Source organism: Pangasianodon hypophthalmus, chromosome 5 (assembly GCF_027358585.1).
Source record: "Pangasianodon hypophthalmus isolate fPanHyp1 chromosome 5, fPanHyp1.pri, whole genome shotgun sequence".
Lineage (NCBI taxonomy): Eukaryota > Metazoa > Chordata > Actinopteri > Siluriformes > Pangasiidae > Pangasianodon > Pangasianodon hypophthalmus.
The window spans coordinates 29343131-29367715 of record NC_069714.1 but is presented as its reverse complement, the minus strand read 5'-3'; the positions used below and the strand labels follow the sequence as shown (position 1 = coordinate 29367715).

General features: G+C 38.0%; 1 protein-coding gene across 1 annotated transcript in view; it reads right to left on the bottom strand.

Annotated features, from left to right (window-relative positions):
• hibch (3-hydroxyisobutyryl-CoA hydrolase) overlaps positions 1-24585 on the bottom strand; it is a 43959-nt gene that overhangs the window by 10516 nt on the left and 8858 nt on the right. The window contains exons 7-8 of the mRNA XM_026912610.3: positions 14788-14866; positions 403-548 (exon numbers count right to left, since the gene is read on the bottom strand). Of these exons, the coding sequence (XP_026768411.3) occupies positions 403-548; positions 14788-14866 (225 nt within the window). The remainder of the gene's footprint in view (positions 1-402; positions 549-14787; positions 14867-24585) is intronic.

Genomic DNA, 24585 nt, shown 5'->3' with positions numbered 1-24585 from the left:
TGTGTCTCCCGCTAGCTGCCTGTCCTTGGCCTGGACGTAGGCGTTGTCCTACACACCACTCTGTCTCTCTGTGGTGGTGCCAGAGCGTCAGCAGTAACACTGGCACCCTGGGTACATGGACTGCGTTTCTGTGCCAGGACTCAGCTGCCGTCTGCAGCGCCGCCCACTTCCTGCTGATTGGCTAGAGAAAATGTTGACTCAGTAACTCTGCCTACTTCCTGTCCTCATCTGCCCTCTAGGAAATTAACCAAGAGTTAAAAGGCTGATGCTAGCACTTGGCGAAAAAGTCAACATTTTGTATCATGATGTTTAAGTGGTGTAAAGTGACACGATTTTGCTGTAATGTCTGAAACACATCGGCCCGAGCGTCTGTTTTCAGTACTAACTCTGAACAAGTCGTACCTTCTCTGACTGGACGAAGTGCGTGGCGACTCCTGACCTCTGCACGTCTCGACCCTTGAGCCGAAACCCCGTCAGGGCGAGGAAGAGACCTAGCTTTCCCTGGAGCCTCGGCAGGAAGTAGCCTCCACCGACATCAGGGAATAATCCTGTAACAACCAACCAGAGAGTGAGCACAGAGATGGAGGGGGAGCCTGTTAATTTCTAATACTGTAGCTATTACATACTTAATGTTAAATATAATGTCCAATCACACTCTCAAGATGTTGGGAGGCAAAGGTTTTATTTACGGTCACATCATTATTTATTAAAAAAAAACCCAAACAAACAAAAACCATAGCTGATGTTATAAAATATAACTGCAAGCAGCGATTAAGGGGCCAAACACTTTCTGCCCCCACCACTTAGTGATGGAGTTAAACCAGAAGCCATTAGGACCATCGAGTGATAAAGCTAAATTTGATGGCAATATATCAAGCTGATTCCGAGATACGCCCTCACTTCTTATCTGCCGACATCAACTTCCTTTGTGTGTTAATGGACAAACTATTCTGCATATCAAAAATCCCAGAAGCTCTGTTTGGATTGGTCTCATGATGCTGTGATACTTCGTGATCATTGGATAAAATCTGTAGGAGAAGCAGTGGGGGAGAGAAAAAACAAAAAAAACAAAACACTTTAAGAAAAAAAAAAAAAAATCAAAATGGTGGAAACTGAGCTGGGCATGACCAAAAGAATCAGAGAAAACTAAAATAATAATAATAATAATAATAATAATAATAATAATAATAAAACATACTATTACAATAGGGTGCCTATGGTGCTTTGGTGCTTGGCCCCCTAATTCGGTTTTCTATCTTTGTTATGCAGTCTTTGGGTTTAACGGTGAAGTCCTTACGGGCCAAGCATTAGCTGCGATTAGCATTGTTGTTACCATGGTTACCACAGAAGGCTTCACTGAACAGATATTAAGCTGCATTAATATCGGAAGAAGCCCTTAAAACTGCCATTTAAATAATCCAATTTTATAACAATTACAATAAATGGAATCTGTTGGCGATTCCTGATACCATCGTCAATCGTCTCAAGTTCAGTACATACTATGGATTTATTTGTACTAATTATTCTTTAGATGGCTGAATCCATAATAATTGCTTGTTTAACCATTTAATAAGAGTTTGCTGACTTGTCTTTGGAGAGACTCTATTTTGTTTCATATAACATCTTTACCCTGGATAGACCACGACGAACTGGGGCTAGTCCAGGATCTGCCATTACAACATTCCTCAATTCCTAAAGTGCTGAAGAGAAATAAAAATCGCAAGCCCATCACCCTGCTTGAAGCTTCCTCAGTACTATAAACCAACTGATCCCATTATTAATATTTATCTAAACGTAATGCAGACAAAGCTCTGAGGGGGTTCCCATCCGCCGGGTGTTTATTCTCACGGTAAACAGAGCGCCAGAATCTCGCTCGTCCTCCAGCTCTGGACTGAATCCAGACGGCCAACGCCTAGAGCAGAGAACGCTCTCAAATCCCTCCCAGTGTAGAAATTAGGATTCATTTCCTCTTCCATTTGTCTCTCTTTAAAGTGCTTCTTGTACTTTTGGTGAGAGGCAAATCGATAGCGTTAAATAAGGGAACACGACATATGCTAGTTGTACAGCATTTTATAATTGTAGCTTCTGAGATAATTGCAAGGACATAAAGAGTTCCTATTACCTAATAAAAAGCTACATCTGTGATATGAGAGCATGTTTCCAATTTCCTGGCATTTTCAAGAATAGGACATTATTCTGGGAAGTGATAGGAGAAAGATCTGAGTCAGGGACGTTCTTTTTTAAAGCCGACAAAATGCCATTTGTTCCATTTCCCTCATGTATCCTTATAGAAGGCAACTTAAAGAAATGTCCTCGTGTGGTATTAAAGCCAGGACAGACGACAGACTGTGACACTCCTCCTACCTACCACAACATGAGGATTAATCTGTCTGACCTAATTCCAGGCTGCAAATGCAATTTCATAAAATGCAGATTATGTTGTACATGCGCTGGTCACTCACTGGATTTGCCCCACAATTACTCTTTAATCCCAACGGCGTGCTTGAGGTTGGGGATTGTGTTTGATCTAAAAACCTAGATATGCGAGTACATAATGCTGAACAGCAACAGCAGACTATAAATGTCTCATAAATACTCTGGAAGTAGCACAAAAAACCAGGTCCAAAATCAGACACAACTATCCTTTGGCCACATTTGGTCCCATCAGGGACGTCAAGATTTAGTTAGGTTTAGTTTCGATACTTCTTCATGCATTTATATGTTTTTAAACTATAACGTGAAAATTTTCATCTATCATAACGGAAATATAGCATCATGTGGCGATCTGCGGGATCCAAACACCTTTGCATATAGCTGTATAGTTACATAGAACGCAAAGAGCCCGGAGAAAAACATACTATACACTTAAAACTATGTTGCATGATGATAGCTTAATGTTAACTATGTAAAATATTTGCTGAAATCTGATTGGCTGATGGGGGTCATGTATTTTTATTTTTTTTTAATTGACCAAGTTGCACTATATCGAATCATGACTTGATTTTGCTTGGATCCTTAACAAGATAAACCATTCAGAGCTGTCTGAACAAATTTACAAATAAAAATAATAATATTTCTGTATTTTATTATATATTCAGATACACATTAAAATACAAGATTACACATTTTCTTTCTCTATTAAAATTGATTTAAAAAAATAATACGCTGTTCAGAAACCATTGGACTAAATGACTCGCTTTTTGTAGGAATAAATACATATATTGTGTAATAAATATTTTAATATTTTGAGTATACAAATTAAATTTGCTAAAAAAAAAAAAAAAAGCATTCAAAAAAATGATACGACACCTCACGCAATTTTGACCAAACATTATCGGAGTCACGTTCTTCAGTGGATGAATGTTAAACGGAGAATCTAGTGCCCTAGGTAGGGTCTTTAACACCATAAGGTTCTATCCTACGTAGTGCGCATTAACAGTAAACAGGAAGTCATTTATTCTTCCTGACTGTGTGAACGATATGTTGATGGAGGTGGATGTGTACATGGATCTCAAGGTAAAATTGAGGTAAATAAATGAGTATAATTCAGAATTTTATTGCTTTTAGACAAACACAGTGTAGTGCTACATCTGGAGGAAGGACTGTTTATTGTTCGTCAGAGATATTTTACTGTTTTTTAAATTAAGAAAATTAACACAGAAGCCTGCATCAGCGTCTGATTAGTAGGTTTTATGCACAGATGCAGAATCGTTTAAGAATGAATCTTGATCCATCTAAAAATCGATTATTTTCCCATCCCTGGTGGACACCATGACTCGCAGCCACTGATTTTTAGAAGGAATCGGGCGGAGGATTAAGCATCGGGACACATTAACGAAGAGATTTCAGAGTAAGATGAGCTGCAGATGAAACAGAGTGGTGCCTGACTCACATTCTGGCCATTTCATTACCTCATGCTGTCTACCATTAAGGAGGTGTCGGATATCTCACAATACGGCACCCTCCGGCATTTCAGCATGTCTTTACCATCACCTGCACCACACAGTCCACTACAGCGGAGATAAACGGGTTTATTTAAGCTCTGTTAGCAGAATAAAACAAAAAAAAAATTGACAGTGCGTAAAATCAAACTGAGAAATGAAAAGAAAGGGTCACATTCAGAGTCTTCAACCTAGGTTCAGATTCAGATCAGGGAAAGTTCATGTGTTCATGCCTTTGCGGTTGCCAGGTCTTTTTCTTTAAAACAAGCACTTCCATTTGAGCCACACACACACACACACAAATAAATAAAAATAAAAATCAGAAGATGAAAAATTGCAGATTGCAACTGCAATACAATGCAGCACACAATTTAAAAAAAAGTTACAAAGTACAAATGAGAAGAAGTAAAAGATTCCTATAAAGATTCCTATAAATATATATATATATATATATATATATATATATATATATATATATATATATATATATATATATACATATATGTGTGTGTGTGTGTGTGTGTTCGCTCACAACTGCCAGCCATAAAAGTGCTACAAAAAAAAAAAAAAAAATTATGAATTGAATTATTGATTCACTGAATTATTTATATAATGTCCACAAAAATCATATTAATCATAATATTTTAAAAATCATTTTTACTTATTTAAAAAAAAAAGATCACATAAAAAAATAAACCCATAACAATTTTAACATTTTTACAATTTCAAAAAGTAAATACAAATATTAATATTTAATATTAAATTATCTGCTTCTGGTCAGATTGTAATTAAATGTATTTAAAAAATAAATAGAGGGAGATACACAATATGCACAATATCTATATAGAATTGATATTATATCATCATATTGTTCAGTCCTAATCCCTTAAATCTGTTTGAACATCTGTTACTTAAAAAAAATAAAATAAAATAAAAATTAGTAACTACTCTAACACAAACTTACACAGTGTTAACTGTCTTCAGCAAAATCAGGCCGTGTGCTTCATTATATTATTAAAATCTTCTGTAAACTAATGTAGCTACTATTAGATGTTTAATGGAATCTTTTACTTCTTCTCATTTTTGTACGCAATTTTTTAATCCTTTTTTGTGGCTCAAATGTAAGTGCTTGTTCTGAAAGAGAAGACCTGGCAACCATAAAGACACTGATACACATGATACTGACTCAGTTAGTGCAGTTCTCAACATGTTTTTTTACTGTACACTTGTTTTATTATTTTTTTTTTCCCCAAGAATCTAAATAGTTCTGTTAGTTTTTTTTCATAAAGCTAAACAGACCTTTAGAGTCTATTCTCCCTTTCTGGATCATTTAAGATTATCCTAATTCTGTCCCCCAGATGGTCAGGGAGGAGGATCTGGGACAGAGACATCAGCCTCATCGTCTTATTCAGAGCTGGCTTTAGGGTGTAATGATGAGCTGATACTGAAAATGCTCTGTAGAGTCTGACAAACAAGTTACAAACGTCTCGGTTAAAAAAACAAAAAAAAACCCAGAGGCGTGTCTCAGTTACACACAAATCTGACCTTGAACTTAAGTCCGTTCTTCTTGAGTGTTTTCAGCTCGAGTGAGGAGCATTATTAAGTCCAGCGCATACTGAAATGCATGTTTTGGGCTGAGAAAATACCCGGAGAAAACTATAAAATGTGATTCAAAACAATAGTAAAAATATATCTAGGAAAATAATTAATAATTAAAGCTCCTCAAGAAAATGATTTAAAAAATATCTTGGAGGAGAAAACACTTCTCTTGAGGATGGAACTGCATACAGCCGTTAATTATTATTAATATAAAGACACATGACCATTATTTATTGACCTTTAAATATTAAAGCAAATATTAATACATTTTTGGTGTCCAATTAATGTAAATAAAACCCAAACGTTTCACTATTAAAGTCAATAAAAATATCTGTTAAAAATCCTGCCTTATGTTTACACTAGGGAAAAATTTTAAAGATGTAGATCCACAAATCCAAGTCGAGACACGACACAGTCTGTGACCCTGATTCTGTTTCTCTGAACACATGGCACGCGTGTACAATCTGATTACGTCAGATTAACGCCGTCTGTGTCCCAAAAATAAATAAATAAATAGAAATAAAAAAAACAAAACACATAATATACCTGCTACTCATACTAAACTCTTCCCAAATTCAGTATGTAGCACATGGTGTGTGAACAAGAAGAATAAATTCCAAGTATACACTCTTGGGCAAAAAAAAAAAAAAAATGGGCCAAGCCCAAATTGGCAAAATATGAAGCTTTTAAAGGTCTTAATAACAAATCATTGGTCCGGAAATGAGCAAGAATTAAACAGTTTAGTAATTAAAGTTAGTATGCGAGAGCTTGTCCCTTTGATTTCTTTAAATGTTTAAGCCTCGTGGTCCTCGATGAGCTGCATCAGACCAAATAATCACTAATCTTTTAAGAAAAAAAAACATCCAGAAGATATTTTTGGAACATTTTGTACACCCAGACATGTGTTAGTTTGAATTTTACATCAAACATTTTAATCATTATGATGATTTTACCTTTGTGTACAAGAAGACTATAGAGAAGTGAATTTCCCTGTTTCTAGCTTTTTCCCCCAAACAGTTCAGCAAAAGGAAACCAGCGAATGGAGGCACAGGAGCTCTCAGGAGTGCAGTGTTTCATTCTCGTTCATTTTCTCACTAATGATTTGTTATTAAGACCATTAAAAGCTTCACATTTGCCATTTTAAGCTTGGCCTTTTTTTTTTAAACCCAGTATTGTATTTTTGCCCAATATTTTGTACATGAATGCTTCACAAACAGCTTCGAAACCACTGGATTCTCTTTAGCATTCAGCTTTAAGGTTCTTGAAGCAATTCCCAGAAGCTGCACTCCTCACTGTGATATCCATCAAGTGACTGATTTTATGGAGTAAAATCCGAGTTGGCTCAATAACTGTTTTTAAATTCAGATTAAAAATAATACTTCATTTGGTCTTTCTTGGGTCTTGTGTTAAATAGTTTTTTCATGGTACACAGTATTGTTATAGAATTACAGTTTATTAATTGAATGATTGTACATTTATCATTTACCATTCTTTATATTCTTAATTTTTAACCTTCTAATCGTTTATATGTCACTCCTCTTTTTTTAAGGTTTTGAACTCAAAATGAAAACTGCTGTATAGATGAAGAACTTCCACAGTTGTTTAGCTGCTGATACATTTTTTATTTTTATTTGTAACTTGGCTGTGACTGCTTGATACTACAGAGCAAAAACAAATCAGCTAGCTATGCTAGAATTGTATTGACATTGCAATTTATTGTTTCAAAATTAGGCTCCAGGACTAGCCGAGATGAATTCAAGACCGAGTCTTAAGGGGGGCGAGGCCAAATGAAAGCAGCACAGAGTCTCGAGCCTTTACTTCAACTAGTGTGCTTCATCTGTGTATTGCGCCAATGATTACTGTTTTCTAAAAGAAGGAATTACTTCTTGTCAAGCGTCGTGCATGAAAAGAAACGACAACAAATATTATTTTCTTCAAACTCTTTTCTAATGGACCAAGACCATATTTACAGAGCTCAATGACCAAGACTGAGACAAGTCCAAGTACAAAACAGAAAACGTCTCGAGACCGGACTCTGAAGTAGTACTTTTTGTTGAAGTTTTACAGCTCTATGTTCTGGGTCACTGGAAACACTCTGTAGAAAAACTAAACAGTATAATGTAATTCTGTGGAAACTGCATCCACAAGTGAATTTCACAGAAAGGTAGTCACATGACTTTATACTACATTTAAAGTACACTATACTACTCTCTCTCTCTCTCTCTCTCTCTCTATGTATATATAAATACACTATATGGCCCCAAAAGTTAGTGCACCCCTGACCATCACACTCATATGTGCTTGTTGAACATCTCATTCCAGATTTATTCCCACTTTGCTGTTATAATAAGCTCCACTCTTCTGGGAAGCTTTCCACTAGATGTTGGAGCGTGGCTGTGGGGATTTGTGTTCATTCAGCTACAAGAGCATTAGTGAGATCAGGCGCTGATGTTGGGATGTCGAGGAGGTCTGGGGTTCAGTCGGTGTTCCAGTTCATCCCAAAGGTGTTCAGTGGGGTTGAGGTCAGGGCTCTGTGCAGGACACTCGAGATCTTCCACTCCAACCTTCACACACCATGTCTTCATGGAGCTCGCTTTGTGCACAGGGGCATTGTCATGCTGGAACAGGTTTGGGTCTCTTAGTTCCAGTGAAGGGAAATTGTAATGCTACAGCATACAGAGACATTCTATACAACTGTGTGCTTCCAACATTGTGGCAAGAGTCTGGGGAAGAATCACATGTGTGTGTGATGGTCAGGTGTAAACAAACTTTTGGCCATATAGTGTGTGTGTGTGTGTGTGTGTGTGTGTATATATCTCCATACACATCACTTTATTCATCCCAGAGGGAAATTGCTCTATTACAGCAGCACAGAGAGTTAGAAGTATACTAAAAGTAATTTAACATTCTTAATGAAACAAATTAACAAAGAAACGAACACAGTGCGAGTGTGAGAGTGTGGAAATGCAGTGGATGTAAACACCCTAGACACAAGCAGCGGATTTGAGTGGAATTAAAGTGGCAGTGTAGTGCAAACACTGTGAACAGTGTGAAAACAGAAAAATGAATGGTAGTAAAGTGGCAGTGCAGATGGATATGAATAGAGGATGGTGGCAGGATCCGGTAGATCCAGTAGATCCGGTAGATCCTGGTGCAGTGGTCAGTAAGGAAAAGTGATGAGTACCAGGAATGAGAGCTGAGCAGGACAGTTAGCATGACTATAATCAAACAGGATTAGTGCTATACACACACTTCACACACATGTGCTTGCTCTTAATGGCATCAGTGGTCCAGATACACACGCAAGGATGTGATAATGGAGCGTGTTGAACAGGAGCAGGGCTTCGTGCCACTCGGGTTCCTCGGGGAGCTTTTGCGCACTTCCTATGCACCAAGGACGCTCATTGCTCAGCTCACGCAAGAACACGGCGAGGCTTTTTATCAAAACTCAGCCTGGCTGAATCGCAGCTCATTCATCTTATTGAACATGGTTTCCACCACATCAAGGTTACAGAGGAATTCACTGAGAGAAAGAGGAAAAAAGAGGGACACAGAGAGCGAGAGAGAGAGCGAGAGAGAGTGTGTACGAGCAGGCTAGGCTTTACTGTAAAAATGGAAATAGAGCTGAAAAACATCGGAAACAACTCCGTGCTTTCTGAGGAACATATGTTTGATTACGGCTCAGTCAACTCTTCACAATAACATAACAGTAATTTGACAAATTGGTCTATTTGTGCAAAACGACCATGCATTCTTTGGGGTTTTATTATATAAATGCAATTTCAGCGATTATAAAAGCTTTGCATTTCCTCCTCTTTAGTATTTGAATGAATTTACTGCCAGCTCATGACAAACCTTGAGGGATATGAATATTAGAGGAGGGCATTTGTAGCCTTTTAAGCTCTCTGAGTTACTTAAAGTCAGTGGCCTTGTTTCACACATCACAAATGCATTACAGTCAGGAGAAATAAAACATCCTGTAGCTCACAGACAACATGGTACACAGCAATAAATAACGTTTTTTAAGAAAGTACGAGGTCTGGACAAACAAGTCTCGAGTCAAATCCCAAGACTTGACACAAAAATGCCAAGTCCTGAGTCGAGTCACAAGCCATAGTCATGACAGAAAAGACTCCAGTCAAGTTTTTACACACAAGTAAATGTAAAATCAAATCTAGAGTCGAGTCACAAGCCATAACAGACATTTCTATATTTTGACAGACAAATCCTGAGTCAAATCCTCAGTCACGATAGTCGCAATTCAAGTCCCAAATCATGACAGACAAGTCCCGAGTCAGTTCGCAAGGTTTCACAGACAACTCCAGAGTCAAATCCATGATGGAAGTCATGATGGATAAATCTAGATTTGAGTCACAAACCATAAGCGACAAGTCCAGAGTCTTGAAAGTCAGGTTCTGAGTCAAATTTCAATTTCCGATAGACAGATCCTGAGTCAAGTCCCAAATCCTAACAGGCAAGCCCAAAGTACCAAGTACTTTTTGACAGACAAGTGGTGAGATAAGGTGAGGTAAAGCTGTGCTGCCACCCACTGTGCCACAATGCTGCCCTCCAAGCCATAACAGACAAATCCAATGTTCCAAGTCTTTCCAGTCACATCCCGAGTTAAATCCTGAGTCAATTCCCAAATCTTGACAGTCAAGTCCCTTGAGACACTCAGCGTATGAGTGTAAATCTCATTGGATTACTGAACCTTATTTGATCATACAGTACTGTGCAGAGGTCTTCGGTACCCTTTTTTTTTTTTTTGTACAAACTTTGTTATAGACTTCTACATTATCGAGTCAGTAAAAAAAATTAATATTTTCCTGTTTCCTAAATTAATTAGTTTTCCAGCACAAAATGAAATGTTACAGAAAAATGTTTGTATGTCAGTAAAGAAAGCAGCAGATTCCATAAGAGACACTTTGCAGATAAAAACAGAATGAAGGCTGCTGGGTTTCGCTGCAGAAATAAGAAGCGAGTCGACAGTCAAAGTCTCCAGAAGAACTGTGGCTGCTTCTGCAAGATGCTCAGTAACACTTCCAGCTCATTTCCTTAGAAAACTGCACACACTGTACCTCAGATACTGTTTTTTTTTTTTTAAAGCGAAGGATCGTCACACCAAATATTGACTTTCTTTCATTTATTACTGTTTACTGCTCTTTATAGTATTTTTTTTAATGCAGAAACATTAAATTTCATTATTTTTGAAGGCATCTTTGCTCTACAGCATTTCTTTACATGCGCCTAAGACTTTTGCACAGTACTGTAGATCATGGTAATGCATCTTCATATCAAGGTTGACAATCAGCACAGACATCTGCACAGTAGAACAGGAGCACGAAAGTGCAGAGATAAATGACTGACTCACAATACTTAATGCAAGTGTAAATGGTTTTCTTTAAGTAATTAGCATATTCTGCCGTGCCAAAAGCAAAAATAGATCAGAGCGAATACCGAACTTGTTGCTCGTGACATCCTTTATGAATCTCGCGAACGTGAGTAAAAACATCTCGAAAGTCTTTATTAAACACAGAACACTGTTTCACGCCACACAGAAATAAATAAAGCGCCATACTGAAGCGTGTCTGCTGAGCGCAGCTCCAGAGGCCAAGCAGCTGGAAGAAGCGAATAGCGAGTGTTCTCTGTAACTGACACCAGTTAACGAGTCATGGAATGAAAACACGCGAGGGGTGAGAGCAAGGCCTCGTGCACTCTTTGGAGGTCAGTTTTATTTGCTGTGGAGTGGAAGGCATGCATTCCTTCCATGGTCAGAAGGAGTGTGGTGCTACCTATGATCCGTATTTAGCGTGCTACGCTTCCAGAGTGTGCTGACAGCAAAGCAGCACCCCTGGACATTTTCCACATAAAGCTAGCCTGAGAGATAAACAGCACCATCAGTGAGGAGGGCGTTGTGTGTGTGTGTGTGTGTGTGTGTGTGTGTGTGTGAATGGGAACATGATGTGAACAGAGTGAAGAATGAAAGCACAGCCACTGAAGGTACACAATCGAGAGGCGGCACGAAGGCCTCGTTTACAAGGACTTTTTGGTATTCGATGGAAATGCGATCGTAAGGAGCTTGGTTTGCACGAGCATAAAAAATTAGCTCCGTCATCCGTTAAGAAAGTTCACCAAAGTTGAACTTTTGATGGACCGTAACAATAGGAGAAGATTTTAGCCATGTTTCAGGAACTCATGTCTGTTTACTGGAAGACAAACCAGAAACTCAAAGCAAACAAACAAAGCTTATGAATTGTTTTTTTTTTTTTTTTTTTTTTTTGGACAAATACCAAAAAGTTCTCGTGAATGTGGCCTAAAAGAGCTTGTCTTCACTTCAGGCTGAGAGCCAAATCTTGGGTGGGAAGCTGGATCGTATCATGTGTACCGGAGACACGGATTCAGTAGCTATTATTTTAGTTTTGTAGTTCAGCACAATGAAATGAATCGATGTCTGAAGTGCAAAATATCAGCTTCACGTAGAGGGAATCCTATACGAATCTCAGCCCTTGTTACATATAATCCCACAACTTCAGAGGAACATAAGCACTTAGACATTTTAAAAGTGTCCAATGCAAATTTTTACCTCCAGCTGCACTGTAAGATTTTTACATTTACATTTATGGCATTTGGCAGACACCCTTATCCAGAGCGACTTACATTTAATCTCATTTTTTATACATCTGAGCAGTTGAGGGTTAAGGGCCTTGCTCAAGGGCCCAGCAGTGGTAGCTTGGCGGTGCTGGGGATTGAACTCATGACCTTCTGATCAGTAGTCCAACGTCTTAACCACTGAGCTACCACTGCAAGATAAATGGGTCCTCATAAATTCTACACCGTACGACATAGTACATGGTAAAAGTACTATACGTCACTTTTTAACCTTCTCCCAAATCCCACTCACTAGCTCTCTCCTCTCAACCTACAACATCCACCATCCAGGAGGGTGATGGTTAGCGCATGCTTCTCAGAAACACACGAATCCAGCCAATACATCTTTCTGAACCGCTGTTAATGCTGTGTCACACTCAAGGACAGCGCTATGTGCCGTCTTCCACATCCCTGAGCTCAGAGATGCTGAAGAAGCTGAAACACTTTAAATATGTTTATATTAAAATAAGCGATGCTGGTGCAGATTTTTTGGTTGGGGTTGTATTTTCGTTATCCTCATGAGAAGTTAAAGGGGGGGACAACGTTATTGCTAGTTAGCATTTAGTAGAAGAGAAAAATCTAATGATCTCAGATATAAGGTCAGATTTAGCTCCTATAATCCAAAGAGCTACTAAAAAAATCAAGAGCTACTTTTCATACATTAATGAGAAGTTGTATTTAGTTACCAATCGCCTCGTCTAGCTAGCGATCAACATCTTGGCGGTGCTGATTGTGGATGGTGTTGATATTAGCATTGTTATTAGCATTCAGCGTGGATTTTTCCCACCTGAAATGGACGGATCACGTGCACCAGGTCTGTATTTTTCTAAAGCCGCACAAATGACTATAATAAAATTCGCTCTGAGCTTTCAGGAAGGCAGACTCTTTCTCTCTCTGACTAAACATCTAACCATGGACAAGCGCTCCAGCATGAGTTTACAGCCTTACATATTCATCAGCTTATTTCAAGAGCTTTCAAAGAGGTTTTTTTTTTTCCTAACACACACACACACACACACACACACACACACACGATAGAGAATCTGACTGGAGCAATGAGCAGAATGCAAGCACATAACTGAAGATAAATATTTCACTTTTATCACAATGGCACAATGGTTTATAACTAAACATGCTGGGTAGGTTTTGACTTTGTGACATTATTTCCAAAAAACTTGTTGTGTTTTTTAAAAAAATAATTAAATGAAACATTATTCTGATGCCTGACCATCAGGCGTTTAAAAAAATAAATAAATCATTCTGAGTTACACCCATCTGCTGTAAAATCGGCACGTGATACGCAAATATGCGCATATATAATGAGTTATTGCATCATTTGCACATTTTAATGTGTACGAATTCTGCATTCATGTACAGTTTCAACAGCTTTCTTCTTTTGTTCAGATATGAGCGAAATTTGAAGGTTTTAGCACTCAGACAAAAAACATCAACAACGAGAACGACAATAACAAAAAACCCACAGCAGACAGATTTTTGGGACAGAGATAAAGCTGAAGTCTGATCTGCATCCAGAAAAGCCATTATGTGTCTCATGGAGAGAGAGAGAGAGAGCGAGAGAGAGAGAGAGAGAGAGCGCGTGTGAGAGAGAGAGAGCGAGAGAGAGCGAGAGAGAGCAAGAGAGAGAGCGAGAGAGAGTGCTAGAGAGAGCGAGAGAGAGAGAGAGAGAGAGAGAGAGAGAGTGCTAGAGAGAGAGCAAGAGAGAGAGAGAGAGAGAGAGAGAGAGCAAGAGCGAGAGAGAGAGAGAGAGAGAGAGAGCGCGTGTGTGAGAGAGAGAGAGAGAGAGCGAGAGAGAGAGAGAGAGAGAGAGAGAGAGAGAGTGCTAGAGAGAGAGCAAGAGAGAGAGAGAGAGAGCAAGAGCGAGAGCGAGAGAGAGAGAGAGAGAGAAACACTAGCCAAAGAGACACACACACTCAAAATGTGACCTCTAAAACTATTACTTTGATACAAAAAAAAAAAGAAGAAGAACAAGAAAAAGAAACAACGCCATGTACCAAGTCCGTCTTGTCTTAAAAGACTTCAGTAAAATTTAAAAAAACTAAATAACAATCATGGAAAATAAATGATTTAATATATTTTAATATATTATTTAATCAATTATTTTAAATGTTTGGGTTTTTTAAGCATTCATATTTACAGTAACAAATTCTCGACTGCCGTGATCGTGACAGTATAAGGGGAACATAATAACAATAATAATAACAATAATAATAATAATAATAATAATAATATTACCTTTGTAATACTCAAGGTCAGTGCACAAGAAAATGACAGGCAGAAGATTAGCAGGAAGAAGAAAAAGAACAGTGTTTGGGGGGAAAAAAAAGGTAAGTTTAATGGAGGTCTCATGGTTGTGAAGATGTTTCTTGTTTCCATGTCAACATCACGGCAGGACAATGTTCTTTAACAGCCGGAGTGTGAGTGTACTAGCATCCCTAAAGTCTAGTGTGTGTGTGTGTTTTTTAATAGCCAACACACACGCTGCTGTAAGTGAAATGTGTACACTGTCTGTATGAATGCATTATTAATGCCTCGGGGTCTTACAGGAAGGAAAGCAGACGCTGAGCAGCGTGGCTCTTACCGATGGCCGTCTCTGGCATCGCGAACAGCGTCTTCTCCGTGGCCACACGAAAGCGCCCGTGGACCGAGAGCCCAACACCCTGCAGAGAGAGAGAGAGAGAGAGAGAGAGAGAGAGAGAGAGAGAGAGAGATTATTTTGATTTAGTTGATTATTTTGATTGAAGTAGTTGTAAAGTACTTAAATTAGAGATAGAAAGAGAGAGATTATTATTATTTTATTTGAAATTCTCTTAAGACAAGTACTTGAGAGAGAGAGAGAGAGAGAGAGAGAAAGAGACAGAGAGAGAATTATTATTTTACTTCAAATTCTCTCAAGACAAGTACTTGAGAGAAAGAGAGAGAGAGAGAGAATGAGGGAGAGGGACAGAGAGAGAGAGAGATTATTTTTATTTTACTTAAAAGTAGTTGATGATGATTATTTTATTTTTATTTGAAATTCTCTTAAGACAAGTACTTGAGAGAGAGAGAGAGAGAGAGAGAGAGAGATTATTTTTACTTTACTTAAAAGTAGTTGTAAAGTATTAAAAGAAGTACTTGAGATAAAAAGAGATTATTATTATTTTATTTGAAATTCTCTTAAGAGAAGTACTTCAGAGAGAGAGAGAGAGAGAGAGAGAGAGAGAGAGAAAGATTATTATTACTATTATTTTACTTGAAATTCTCTTAAGACATGAAGTACTTGAGAGAGACAGAGAGAGAGAGAGAGAGAGAGAAAATCAATAAGAGAGTCTGGAGCTGACACAGAGCGAGCAGACAGAGACAGAGAGAACAACCGGAGCCACAGCGCAGGACTGAAAGCCAAATCAAAATCCAAATATTAAAATCCAAATCAATGAAAATGTCTGTCTGAATGTTACATCATGATGATGATGATGATGATGATGTTGGTTTAGTCTCAGGGCAAAACTGGCATTAAGAAGGATAATGGGGAAAAAAGCAGCTACAACAACAAGAAGTCTCTTTTCATTTTCCTAAATTTTTTATATTTTTATTTTTATATTTGTTTACCTTATTAATATTATTTTTATTGCTTGTATTTTATTGTTATTACTAAGCACCAATACACCAAGACAAATTCCCTGTACATGTAAACCCACGGTACTTGGCAATAAAACTGATTCTGATTTTGATTATATTTAATTAATTTATTTATTTATTATCAATTGATAAATTAAAATAACATATGCAAACATGCTCATTGACGCACAACAAAAATAAAATAATAAAATAATAAAATAAAACCCCACACATCCAAGCGAATGGAGACAATGATATTTTTTCTATTGTTTCTCGTATCATTTATTTAAAATTATTTTTAACTTTTTTTTTTTACTTATTTACTCACCTATGTAGTTATTTCCTACTTACACATTTTCTTTAATTACTTACTTATTTCCTTAAATGATTATTTATCTATTATTTACATACTTACAGACAAACTTATTTATTTATAATTATTATTATTAATTAATTGTTGTTAAATGCCTTCATTCCATCTTAAGTTTCAAGTTTTCTCTAGATTTTTTTTCATTGACCTAAATGAAAAGACAAATTATTAATAAATCGCATATTTATTTATCTTCTTCTCTTTTAATTTTATTTTGCACTTTTGGACAAGCTCTACACAAAACCTCCGATGCCGGCAGTTTTTAAATGCTTACAGACGGCAGGAAGATATATATTTTAGAAGAAGTATACAGGGATTAGTAGAGCTTTGGAAGACGTGGGAATTTTAACGAGGTGTTAAGAGATACTCGGAGCGGAGCAAAGCAGCTTGTCTTGCTAAGGAATTAACGCCCCCTTCTCAAGCTAGCATGTGGACACCATGTTGGACGAACTGGTCATGAGGTGTTTGTGACAGCCTCAGTACAGCTTCAGCCGTGACTCTGAACGCCAGGCTGTGGGTTTGGTTAGAAGACGTATGTAGGTGTTTGTGTAGGGTTACAGCAGACTCCTGACTGGCCTGTTTTATGTGTGACAGAAAGGTCAGGGTGTCTTGTTAGCAGCCTCTTAGCTACAGCAATAAATAAAACAGCCCAAAATAGAAACCTCCTGCAGCAGAGATACACCAGGGTTGTGATTTTTCACTGTGTTAAGCCAGGAATTGTGGGCTTTGAAGATGTGAGATGACGGATAAAAGCCACACCTGTACCGTCAGCGCTCTGTGGCATCATTAAGACAGAAGTTCTACCTGGCCAAGCTGCATGCAACCACCACCGCAACTTCTGTTCACTACTGAATAAACATGCAAACACGGTCCCGCGCATGCGTTCGGTTTAACTCAGTGGCTGAAGAAGCAGCCGGTCCCAGCGGGTCACCTCATTAAAGTGCAGGACTAATGGGCTGCTCTGTGTACGAGAGGGAGTTAGGACACCAGTCCTCTTCCTGTAAACGCAGTAATGAAGTAATGATGTGTCTCGTGGAAGCAAAACACAGATTCCTCAAAACTGCAGACTGCTGAACAACAATGATCTGCTGTCTCGTACCAAATACAGCAATCTCTTATAAAACCCTGAAGAAATAATTCAGTAGATTTTGTAGCGATACTGTAGAAATAATTCAGTAGATCGTGTAGCGATCCTGTAGAAATAATTCAGTAGATTTTGTTCTGATCCTGTAGAAATAATTCAGTAGATCATGTAGCGATCCTGTAGAAATAATTCAGTAGATTTTGTAGCGTTACTGCAAAAATAATTCAGTAGATCTTGTTCTGATCCTGTAGAAATAATTCAGTAGATCTTGTAACGATAATGGAGAAATAATGCCGTAGATCTTGTAGTGATCCTTTAGAAATAATTCTATAGTTCTTGTAGCGATACTGTAGAATTAATTCAATAGATCTTGCAGCAATCCTGTATAAATAATCCTGTAGATCCCACAGTGATCATTTAGAGACAATTCAGCAGATCTTGTAGCAATCCCGTAGAATTAATTCAGTAGATCTTTCAGCAATCCTGTAGAATTAATTCAGTACATCTTGTAGTGATCCTGTAGAAATAAATCAGCAGATCCTGTAGCGATAATGTAGAAATAATTCAGTAGATCTTGTAGTGATCTTGTAGAAAAAAATGCCATAGTTCTTGTAGTGATCCTTTAGAAATAATACTATAGCTCTTGTAGAGATACTACAGAAATAATTCAGTAGATCCCACAGTGATCCTGTACAAATAATTCAGAAGAACTTGTAGTAATCCTGTAGAAATAATTCAGTAGATCCCACAGTGATCCTGTATAAATAATTCAGTAGATCCCACAGTGATCCTGTATAAATAATTCAGTAGATCTTATAGCAATCCTGTATAAATAATCCTGTAGATCCCACAGTGATCATTGAGAGACAATTCAGCAGGTCTTGTAGCAATCCCATAGAATTAATTCAGTAGATCTTGCAGCGATCCTGTAGAAATAATTCAGTAGATCTTGTAGTGATCCTGTAGAAATAATTCAGTAGATCTTGTAGCGATAATGTAGAAATAATGCCATAGTTCTTGTAGTGGTCCTTAAGAAAAAATACTATAGTTCTTGTAGCGATACTACAGAAATAATTCAGTAGATTCCACAGTGATCCTGTAGAAATAATTCAGATCCTGTAACAATACTGTAGAAATAATAGATCCAACAGCGATCCTGTACAAATAATTCAGTAGATCTTGTAGCAATCCCGTATAAATAATTCTGTAGATCCTACAGTGATCCTTTAGAGAAAATTCAGTAGATCTTGTAGCGATCCTGTAGAATTAATTCAGTAGATCTTGTAGCAAGCTTGCACAAATAATTCAGTACATCCTCTAGAAACACAGTAAAAATAATCCTGAAGGTCTTTTTCAGTAGAAAAATTCAGTAGATCCTGTAGAAATCCTGCGGAAATTATTCTGTAGATCCTGTAGAAATAATACAGTAATGTAGATCTTGCAGAAATCCAGTAGAAATAATTATTTAAATCCTGTCGAAATGCTGTAGAAATAATTCTGTAGATCCTGCAGGAATAATTCGATAGATCTTGTAGCAATCACACAGAAAAAAAATCAGATCCTGTGGAAATAATTTAGTAGATTCTGTAGAAATCACCTGGAAATAATTCAGTAGATTCTGTGGAATTCATGAAGACGTAATTCAGTAGATCTTGTAAAAAAAATCCTGTCGAAATAATTAAGTAGATGCGGTGGTGTTCCTGTAGAAGTAATCCAGTAGAAGTGATCCTGCAGAGGTACCGAGTGCATTTAAGAGGCATCACACAGCAAGCAGTTCCAGTCTCGACCCTCTCAGAGCTTTAAGAAGGAATAAACCACTCTGCGATGTGCTGTTACAGTAAACTAATCAACTGTGGCGTGGAAACAGTAACGCTGCTACACCACACCACCCTGTCGTCCATTATTTTCCAGTAACAGTGTGTCCTGAAGTGTTTTATTGCTCTTATACCACAGCATTCTGCAACACCATTTTTTTCATTCATTAAAGAACAATGTTGTAATTTTTATCCATTTATAGCTACATTTGAAGTTTGTCACAGCCTTTTTTTTGTGGTGTTATTCAAACCTGGTGTTTGACAGGCAGCTGCAGTTCTGCGTTTGCTGTTTTACTGGATTCTCAGAGACATTACGGTATCATCTGCACCCCAACGACCAGACGCAGACGGACATTTCCTGAGAAGTAGGATAAAATCCAATCCATTGGAATCGAGTGAAATGCGTAAACACTGCTGCCTGAATATGGCACGTCAGAGAGGGACGATGAGTGACCAGCCGCTATGAAACGACAGGTCCTGCTCTCGCCTGAGGTCGAGTGGGAAATCTGATGAATACTGAGTGACAGAGGCGTTAGCGGATATGGGATGCGCCATTAAAAATAAAATACGTGGGAGGAAAAAAGACCAAATCGGCAAATTAGTAATCTCTTAAACCAGGATTACAGCAACGTCCCCAATACGGTAGAGTTGCGTGCGAAACTATGCGCCTCCTTTGTTACAAAACCGAATTCCATGTTCATTTTGAATCCCTGATACAAAATACAGCCTAAATATTACAGCTGCCAAGTGCAACTCTGATATTCCCTTTTATTAACCAGCTCAAAAGTTTGCATCCCCATTAAACTGCTCTTGTTAATTTTTATGAATGAGTTTTATTACGATGTTTAATGATTTAACACTAAGGATTGGTTCAATATCATGCTCGTTTACTTGTATAAAGCGGTCTTACACCAGCATCCGACACCAGGTGAGACTATGAGATGTTTATAAACAGACTTCACAAAATGACAGCGGTATTTCATGATTAATGACGGCAATCGAAGCAATTTCAGAATGCACAATGGACACTGTGCTGTGAAAATATCAAGAGGAGAAACTACAGCATTTTCCTACAGTACAAGAGATAAAACCTCATAAAACTCAGAAGATCATCGCTAGGAGCAAATGGGGGGTAGGGGAGAAAAAATGTTGATGCTAGATGAATAAAAATAACAGACTTATCCTGTATGATGTTCTTGAGGATCAGCCGTTCTCGGTTATTGACAACGAGGGATTTTGATGCAATGAAAACTAAAACGTGGTTACAGCTGAAACAAAAGCCAATCTCCACTCGATCCAAGCTAAATAATGTCGCTAATTAATTCAAAATCAACTCGCTATCTTTATAAAGAACAAGCCTAGTAGCCTTAGTCCTTCAGTTTCTCATGTATTTTTTATTGATTTATTTTAATTAACAACCCAAAAATACAAGGTCTACTTTACTAATAATATAATAAAATAATATAAAACATTTGCATGTCTGAAAAATTGATTAATTTTCCAAGATTTTTCAAGGATTTCCAAAACAAGTGGACCTTGAATACAGTCTTCAAAAAAAATCATCACTAACTTTCCATGAATTAATTATGAAACCCTTCGTGAGGTGAATTTAAAGGTCTTGTGGACCTCTTCAGCATGTGGCATTATAAACAATCTCAACTCAGTAACATTTGTATTCACATAGGCCAGTTAGACGAAAAGCGCTCATGCTCTGCCAGCACATTATTCTTGGAACGTCGGAAACTCTTACTGATTCTCAGAGATATTTGGCGGCGAGTTATAAAGAAAAAAAAAAAATCAAAAACAAAATAAAAACTCTAGGGTCCTCTAGGACAGCTTCATCTTCATCTCCGACGGAAAATACCACCGAGCAGAGCAACAGATTCTTATCAACGAGATTGATGTGGAAAGTGAATTTTATTTTAAGAACATCACATCTGGGAGCTGTCTGCAGATGTGAGAACGCTGTCACGGAGACGGGGCTTGTGTAAAAAGGTCAATAATAGCAGTGTATACAGCCGTGATGTCAGGTGTGCATGAGAAGCGTAGAGCTCTGATTCTCATCAACATCCTTTTTGTTTTGTAACTGCGATACGTGAACAGGAAAAGGAACAAAGCTCCGCTTCGTCTTAACCTTCGTTCCGCGGCTTAGATGAGTCACCAGCCACCTTTCAGAGCTAACGCTGTTTTCATCTTCTCCACTTTACCCCTTTTTAGCGGCTAGTGTGTAAACGGCAGGGCACTTAACCTTCCACCCTGGACTGGTGTTCAGTCAGATCTTTATATCACAAGTAACAGCAATTTATAAACATGCCTAAATCCATTAAGTGAACTCCTACGCAATAAATAAATAAAAGCTGCTTTAAGATATGCAGTGCTTAGTGAGTTTGAATCAAACCATGGTGTGTTCTCCTGCTCTGTGCGGTTCTTTCGGCAGGTACGAACACAGCAATCACACTCCCAGACCATCTGAGCGAACTCTAGCGACGTTCCACTGCAGTGGGAAAGCGTGAATCGAGCATGTCGTGTGTTTTTGAGTCGCAACATTGGATTGAAAGAGCTGTATGCTGGATGCGATATACAGAACTGTTTAAGCTAGTCATTTATATAATTACTTAATTCAATCGTTCTAGCACCATTTTATATGGCCCTGTGTTCTCTGTGCTCAGGTGATTTTTGTGATTTCTACAGACACTTGGTAAAGGTTCTTTACATTTCCCCATCACCGTATATCTGAACAATGAAAGAAAGAGTTTTATGAGGGCGTTTTCAGCCTTTCACATATCTCTCAGATAACCTCTTTTCTGCTTTTTGGTTCGTTTGTAAGTACGTACAGTGTGAAGGCAAACCAAACAGTGCACATAAATAAATAAATAAATAAAAAATCCTGTTTCCTCAGGGCGTCGTGATTCTTCCTTTTTTTTCCCCCATCAAATGCAAAAATGGCTTTTTTTTTTTAAATTGATAAAATGAGAACAGTACTATATAACTATATATCTGATAAAATAACCTGTCAAACTGCATTCAAAAACTACTTTAAGGGTTTAATATTTGAATGCATTTGAATATAAGAGTATCTCCAGCTTCCTTTTATCTGTTCTCCTGCTTCCATGGTTGAATGCCATCCGAGTCTTCGGCCACTACACGTCTTGAATTAATCATTTGGGGTCAGAGGTCAACCAAAGAAATGCCGAGTCTTGAACTGCCAGGAGAAGATAAAGATGTGTGTTTTGGACATTTTCACCGCTCAAATATTCAACACACAGAATGCTCGGGTCCTTTAATTCCCTGGCATTGTGTTTGCACCCTCGACAAACTCTGGGTTATTTGTGTACAATATGTTTGAAGGAGTATTATCTGGCACTCAGTGCTGAAGAATGCTACTTCTGGGTTCTGTAAAGTGTACGTTTTCTGTAAACCTACAGACAAATATGAAAGCAAAATAGAAAAAACAGACTTGCAAGAATTTATGTATTCAAACAAATTTCTGAATCACTTGCCTCAGTAATTATTTTACAATCACAGTACAGAAGCAAGATTTTAAACTTGCCACAGTTTTCTCAGTTTCAGCCGGTAAACCAACCTGTAAAGAGCTGTTCTGACAAAAACAACAACACATAATGCCAAGTAAGATCATGTTTTTGCTCCTTTTTTTCCCCTTACAAAATTTGTTCTGTTGCTCTTTAATAAGCAGTAGTGCTATGCTCCTTAATTCCCTTCATACTTTATTGAATCATTAGCATTAATGTTTTAGATTCATCATTATTTATTTACACGTGGTTCAGTTTCCTTCTGCTGATATTTAGCTCCATTTTTACATTTAAGTGACCTGAGATCCACAAAGGAAATCAGGAATCGTTTACACAGTGAGGCCGAATCCCAAATGACTTCTTACTTGCTATATGTGCTCACTGCATAGGGTGTAATACTTTAGGGCGTCCCAAACGTCTCCATAAATAGCCTTCAGATAGCCTTTAAGAACGCAAAAGAAGAACGTATTGAAATCATTCTCATGGCTGACGCAAGATTGCGATGGACTTTAACAGGAAACACGACGAGCACATGACATACGACAAACTTTTTAACAAATTCGAAAAGACTGGAAGTGTTGACGACCAACCGAAAAGTGGACGTCCACGAACATCCGCTGACGACGGCACTACAGTCACAGTCCCCTATGTATGGAGACATCTTGTATAATGCTGTTGTACCTCTATAGTGCACTATTAGCCTGGTAGAACAACATTTAAGACTTTAGCTAATGTAACACAACCTCATCAGCTCTAAAATGTACAGTAGTTGCGCTTTTATTTCAGCAAAAAGCTAATAAAACAAATCATGTTCATTCAGTTTTCTCAAGTCCTGACTAGTTTCCTCTTCAATTAATCTTTTCCCTAATGCGATAGACGTGTTTTTGCTGTTCTATTGCATCTTTGAGTGATATGAAAATTTAATACAGACACCTGCTTCATAAATACATCGTCTCACATGCAATGTCTAAAAACTCCACCGCCCGTGCCAGCAACAGCATTGCCAACTTCTCAAGTGCTAAACCATCAAGTGAACTCGAGCTGACATCTGTTCTTCCATTGCTGTGATTATTTTAGCCATCAAAGCATTCTGACAGTCAGATGGATGTGATCAAATCCCTAGGATGTCCTCTGGAAGTACACTCTGAGAACATCATCCATCTCTAATAAGACAAGACGTTACATCAAATTCACGCTCTACTGTCAAAAGTTTCGGATTAAAAGGTGTTTCCAATCTCAGATCATAACTCTTGGTCCATTCAGTCTCCACATGTAGCGCAGTTTTGCTTTTTCCTTAACCGTCGCTCCAGAAAAGCATGTTAGCAATGCAGGAAATATGCAGACGCGCTCACGCACAGGAGGAGTGAAGCGATGGAGCAGTCATGACCTCCTTTCACGCACGAATAAGATGGATCAAAGTCATGCTCTAAGATTCCCCTCGAGCCTCCATGCTGATGTTGTGATCGTCTGCTGCCAGATCCAACGCCCTTACGGAGTGATTTAGTGCTTCTTCCATTCCCGATGTTCTTCCGTGAGTGAATGTTAGAAGAAGTCACTCAGGAAATTCACGCAAGTCTGTTGTCCATCATCTTAATGCTATTTATTATTCTTTTCTGGCTAGGCTTTATTCCTATCTGCTCTACATATCTGATCAATGGAGTACAGAAATGCAAGGTAATAAGGCCGTTTAATAATGAGCATCATCTGAAAAATTTGTACAAGCATGATGATGACAGGATGATAACTTCTAAAGTTCAGGAGTAACAAACCAACATTTTTTCATCGTAATTGCTACCTGGTGCATCAAATTTTAGGCCAATTTCAAACCTACTATTCATCAGCAAGATCTTAAAGGTTGAAGCTGAGTAGTCGAACTCCTACTAGCACAGGAAATACAAATATTAAACATTTCAGTCAAATTAAAGCCTAATAACAGTATGGAGTATTATCGATCTCCAACCATCTCAGTGCAAATTTCGACACC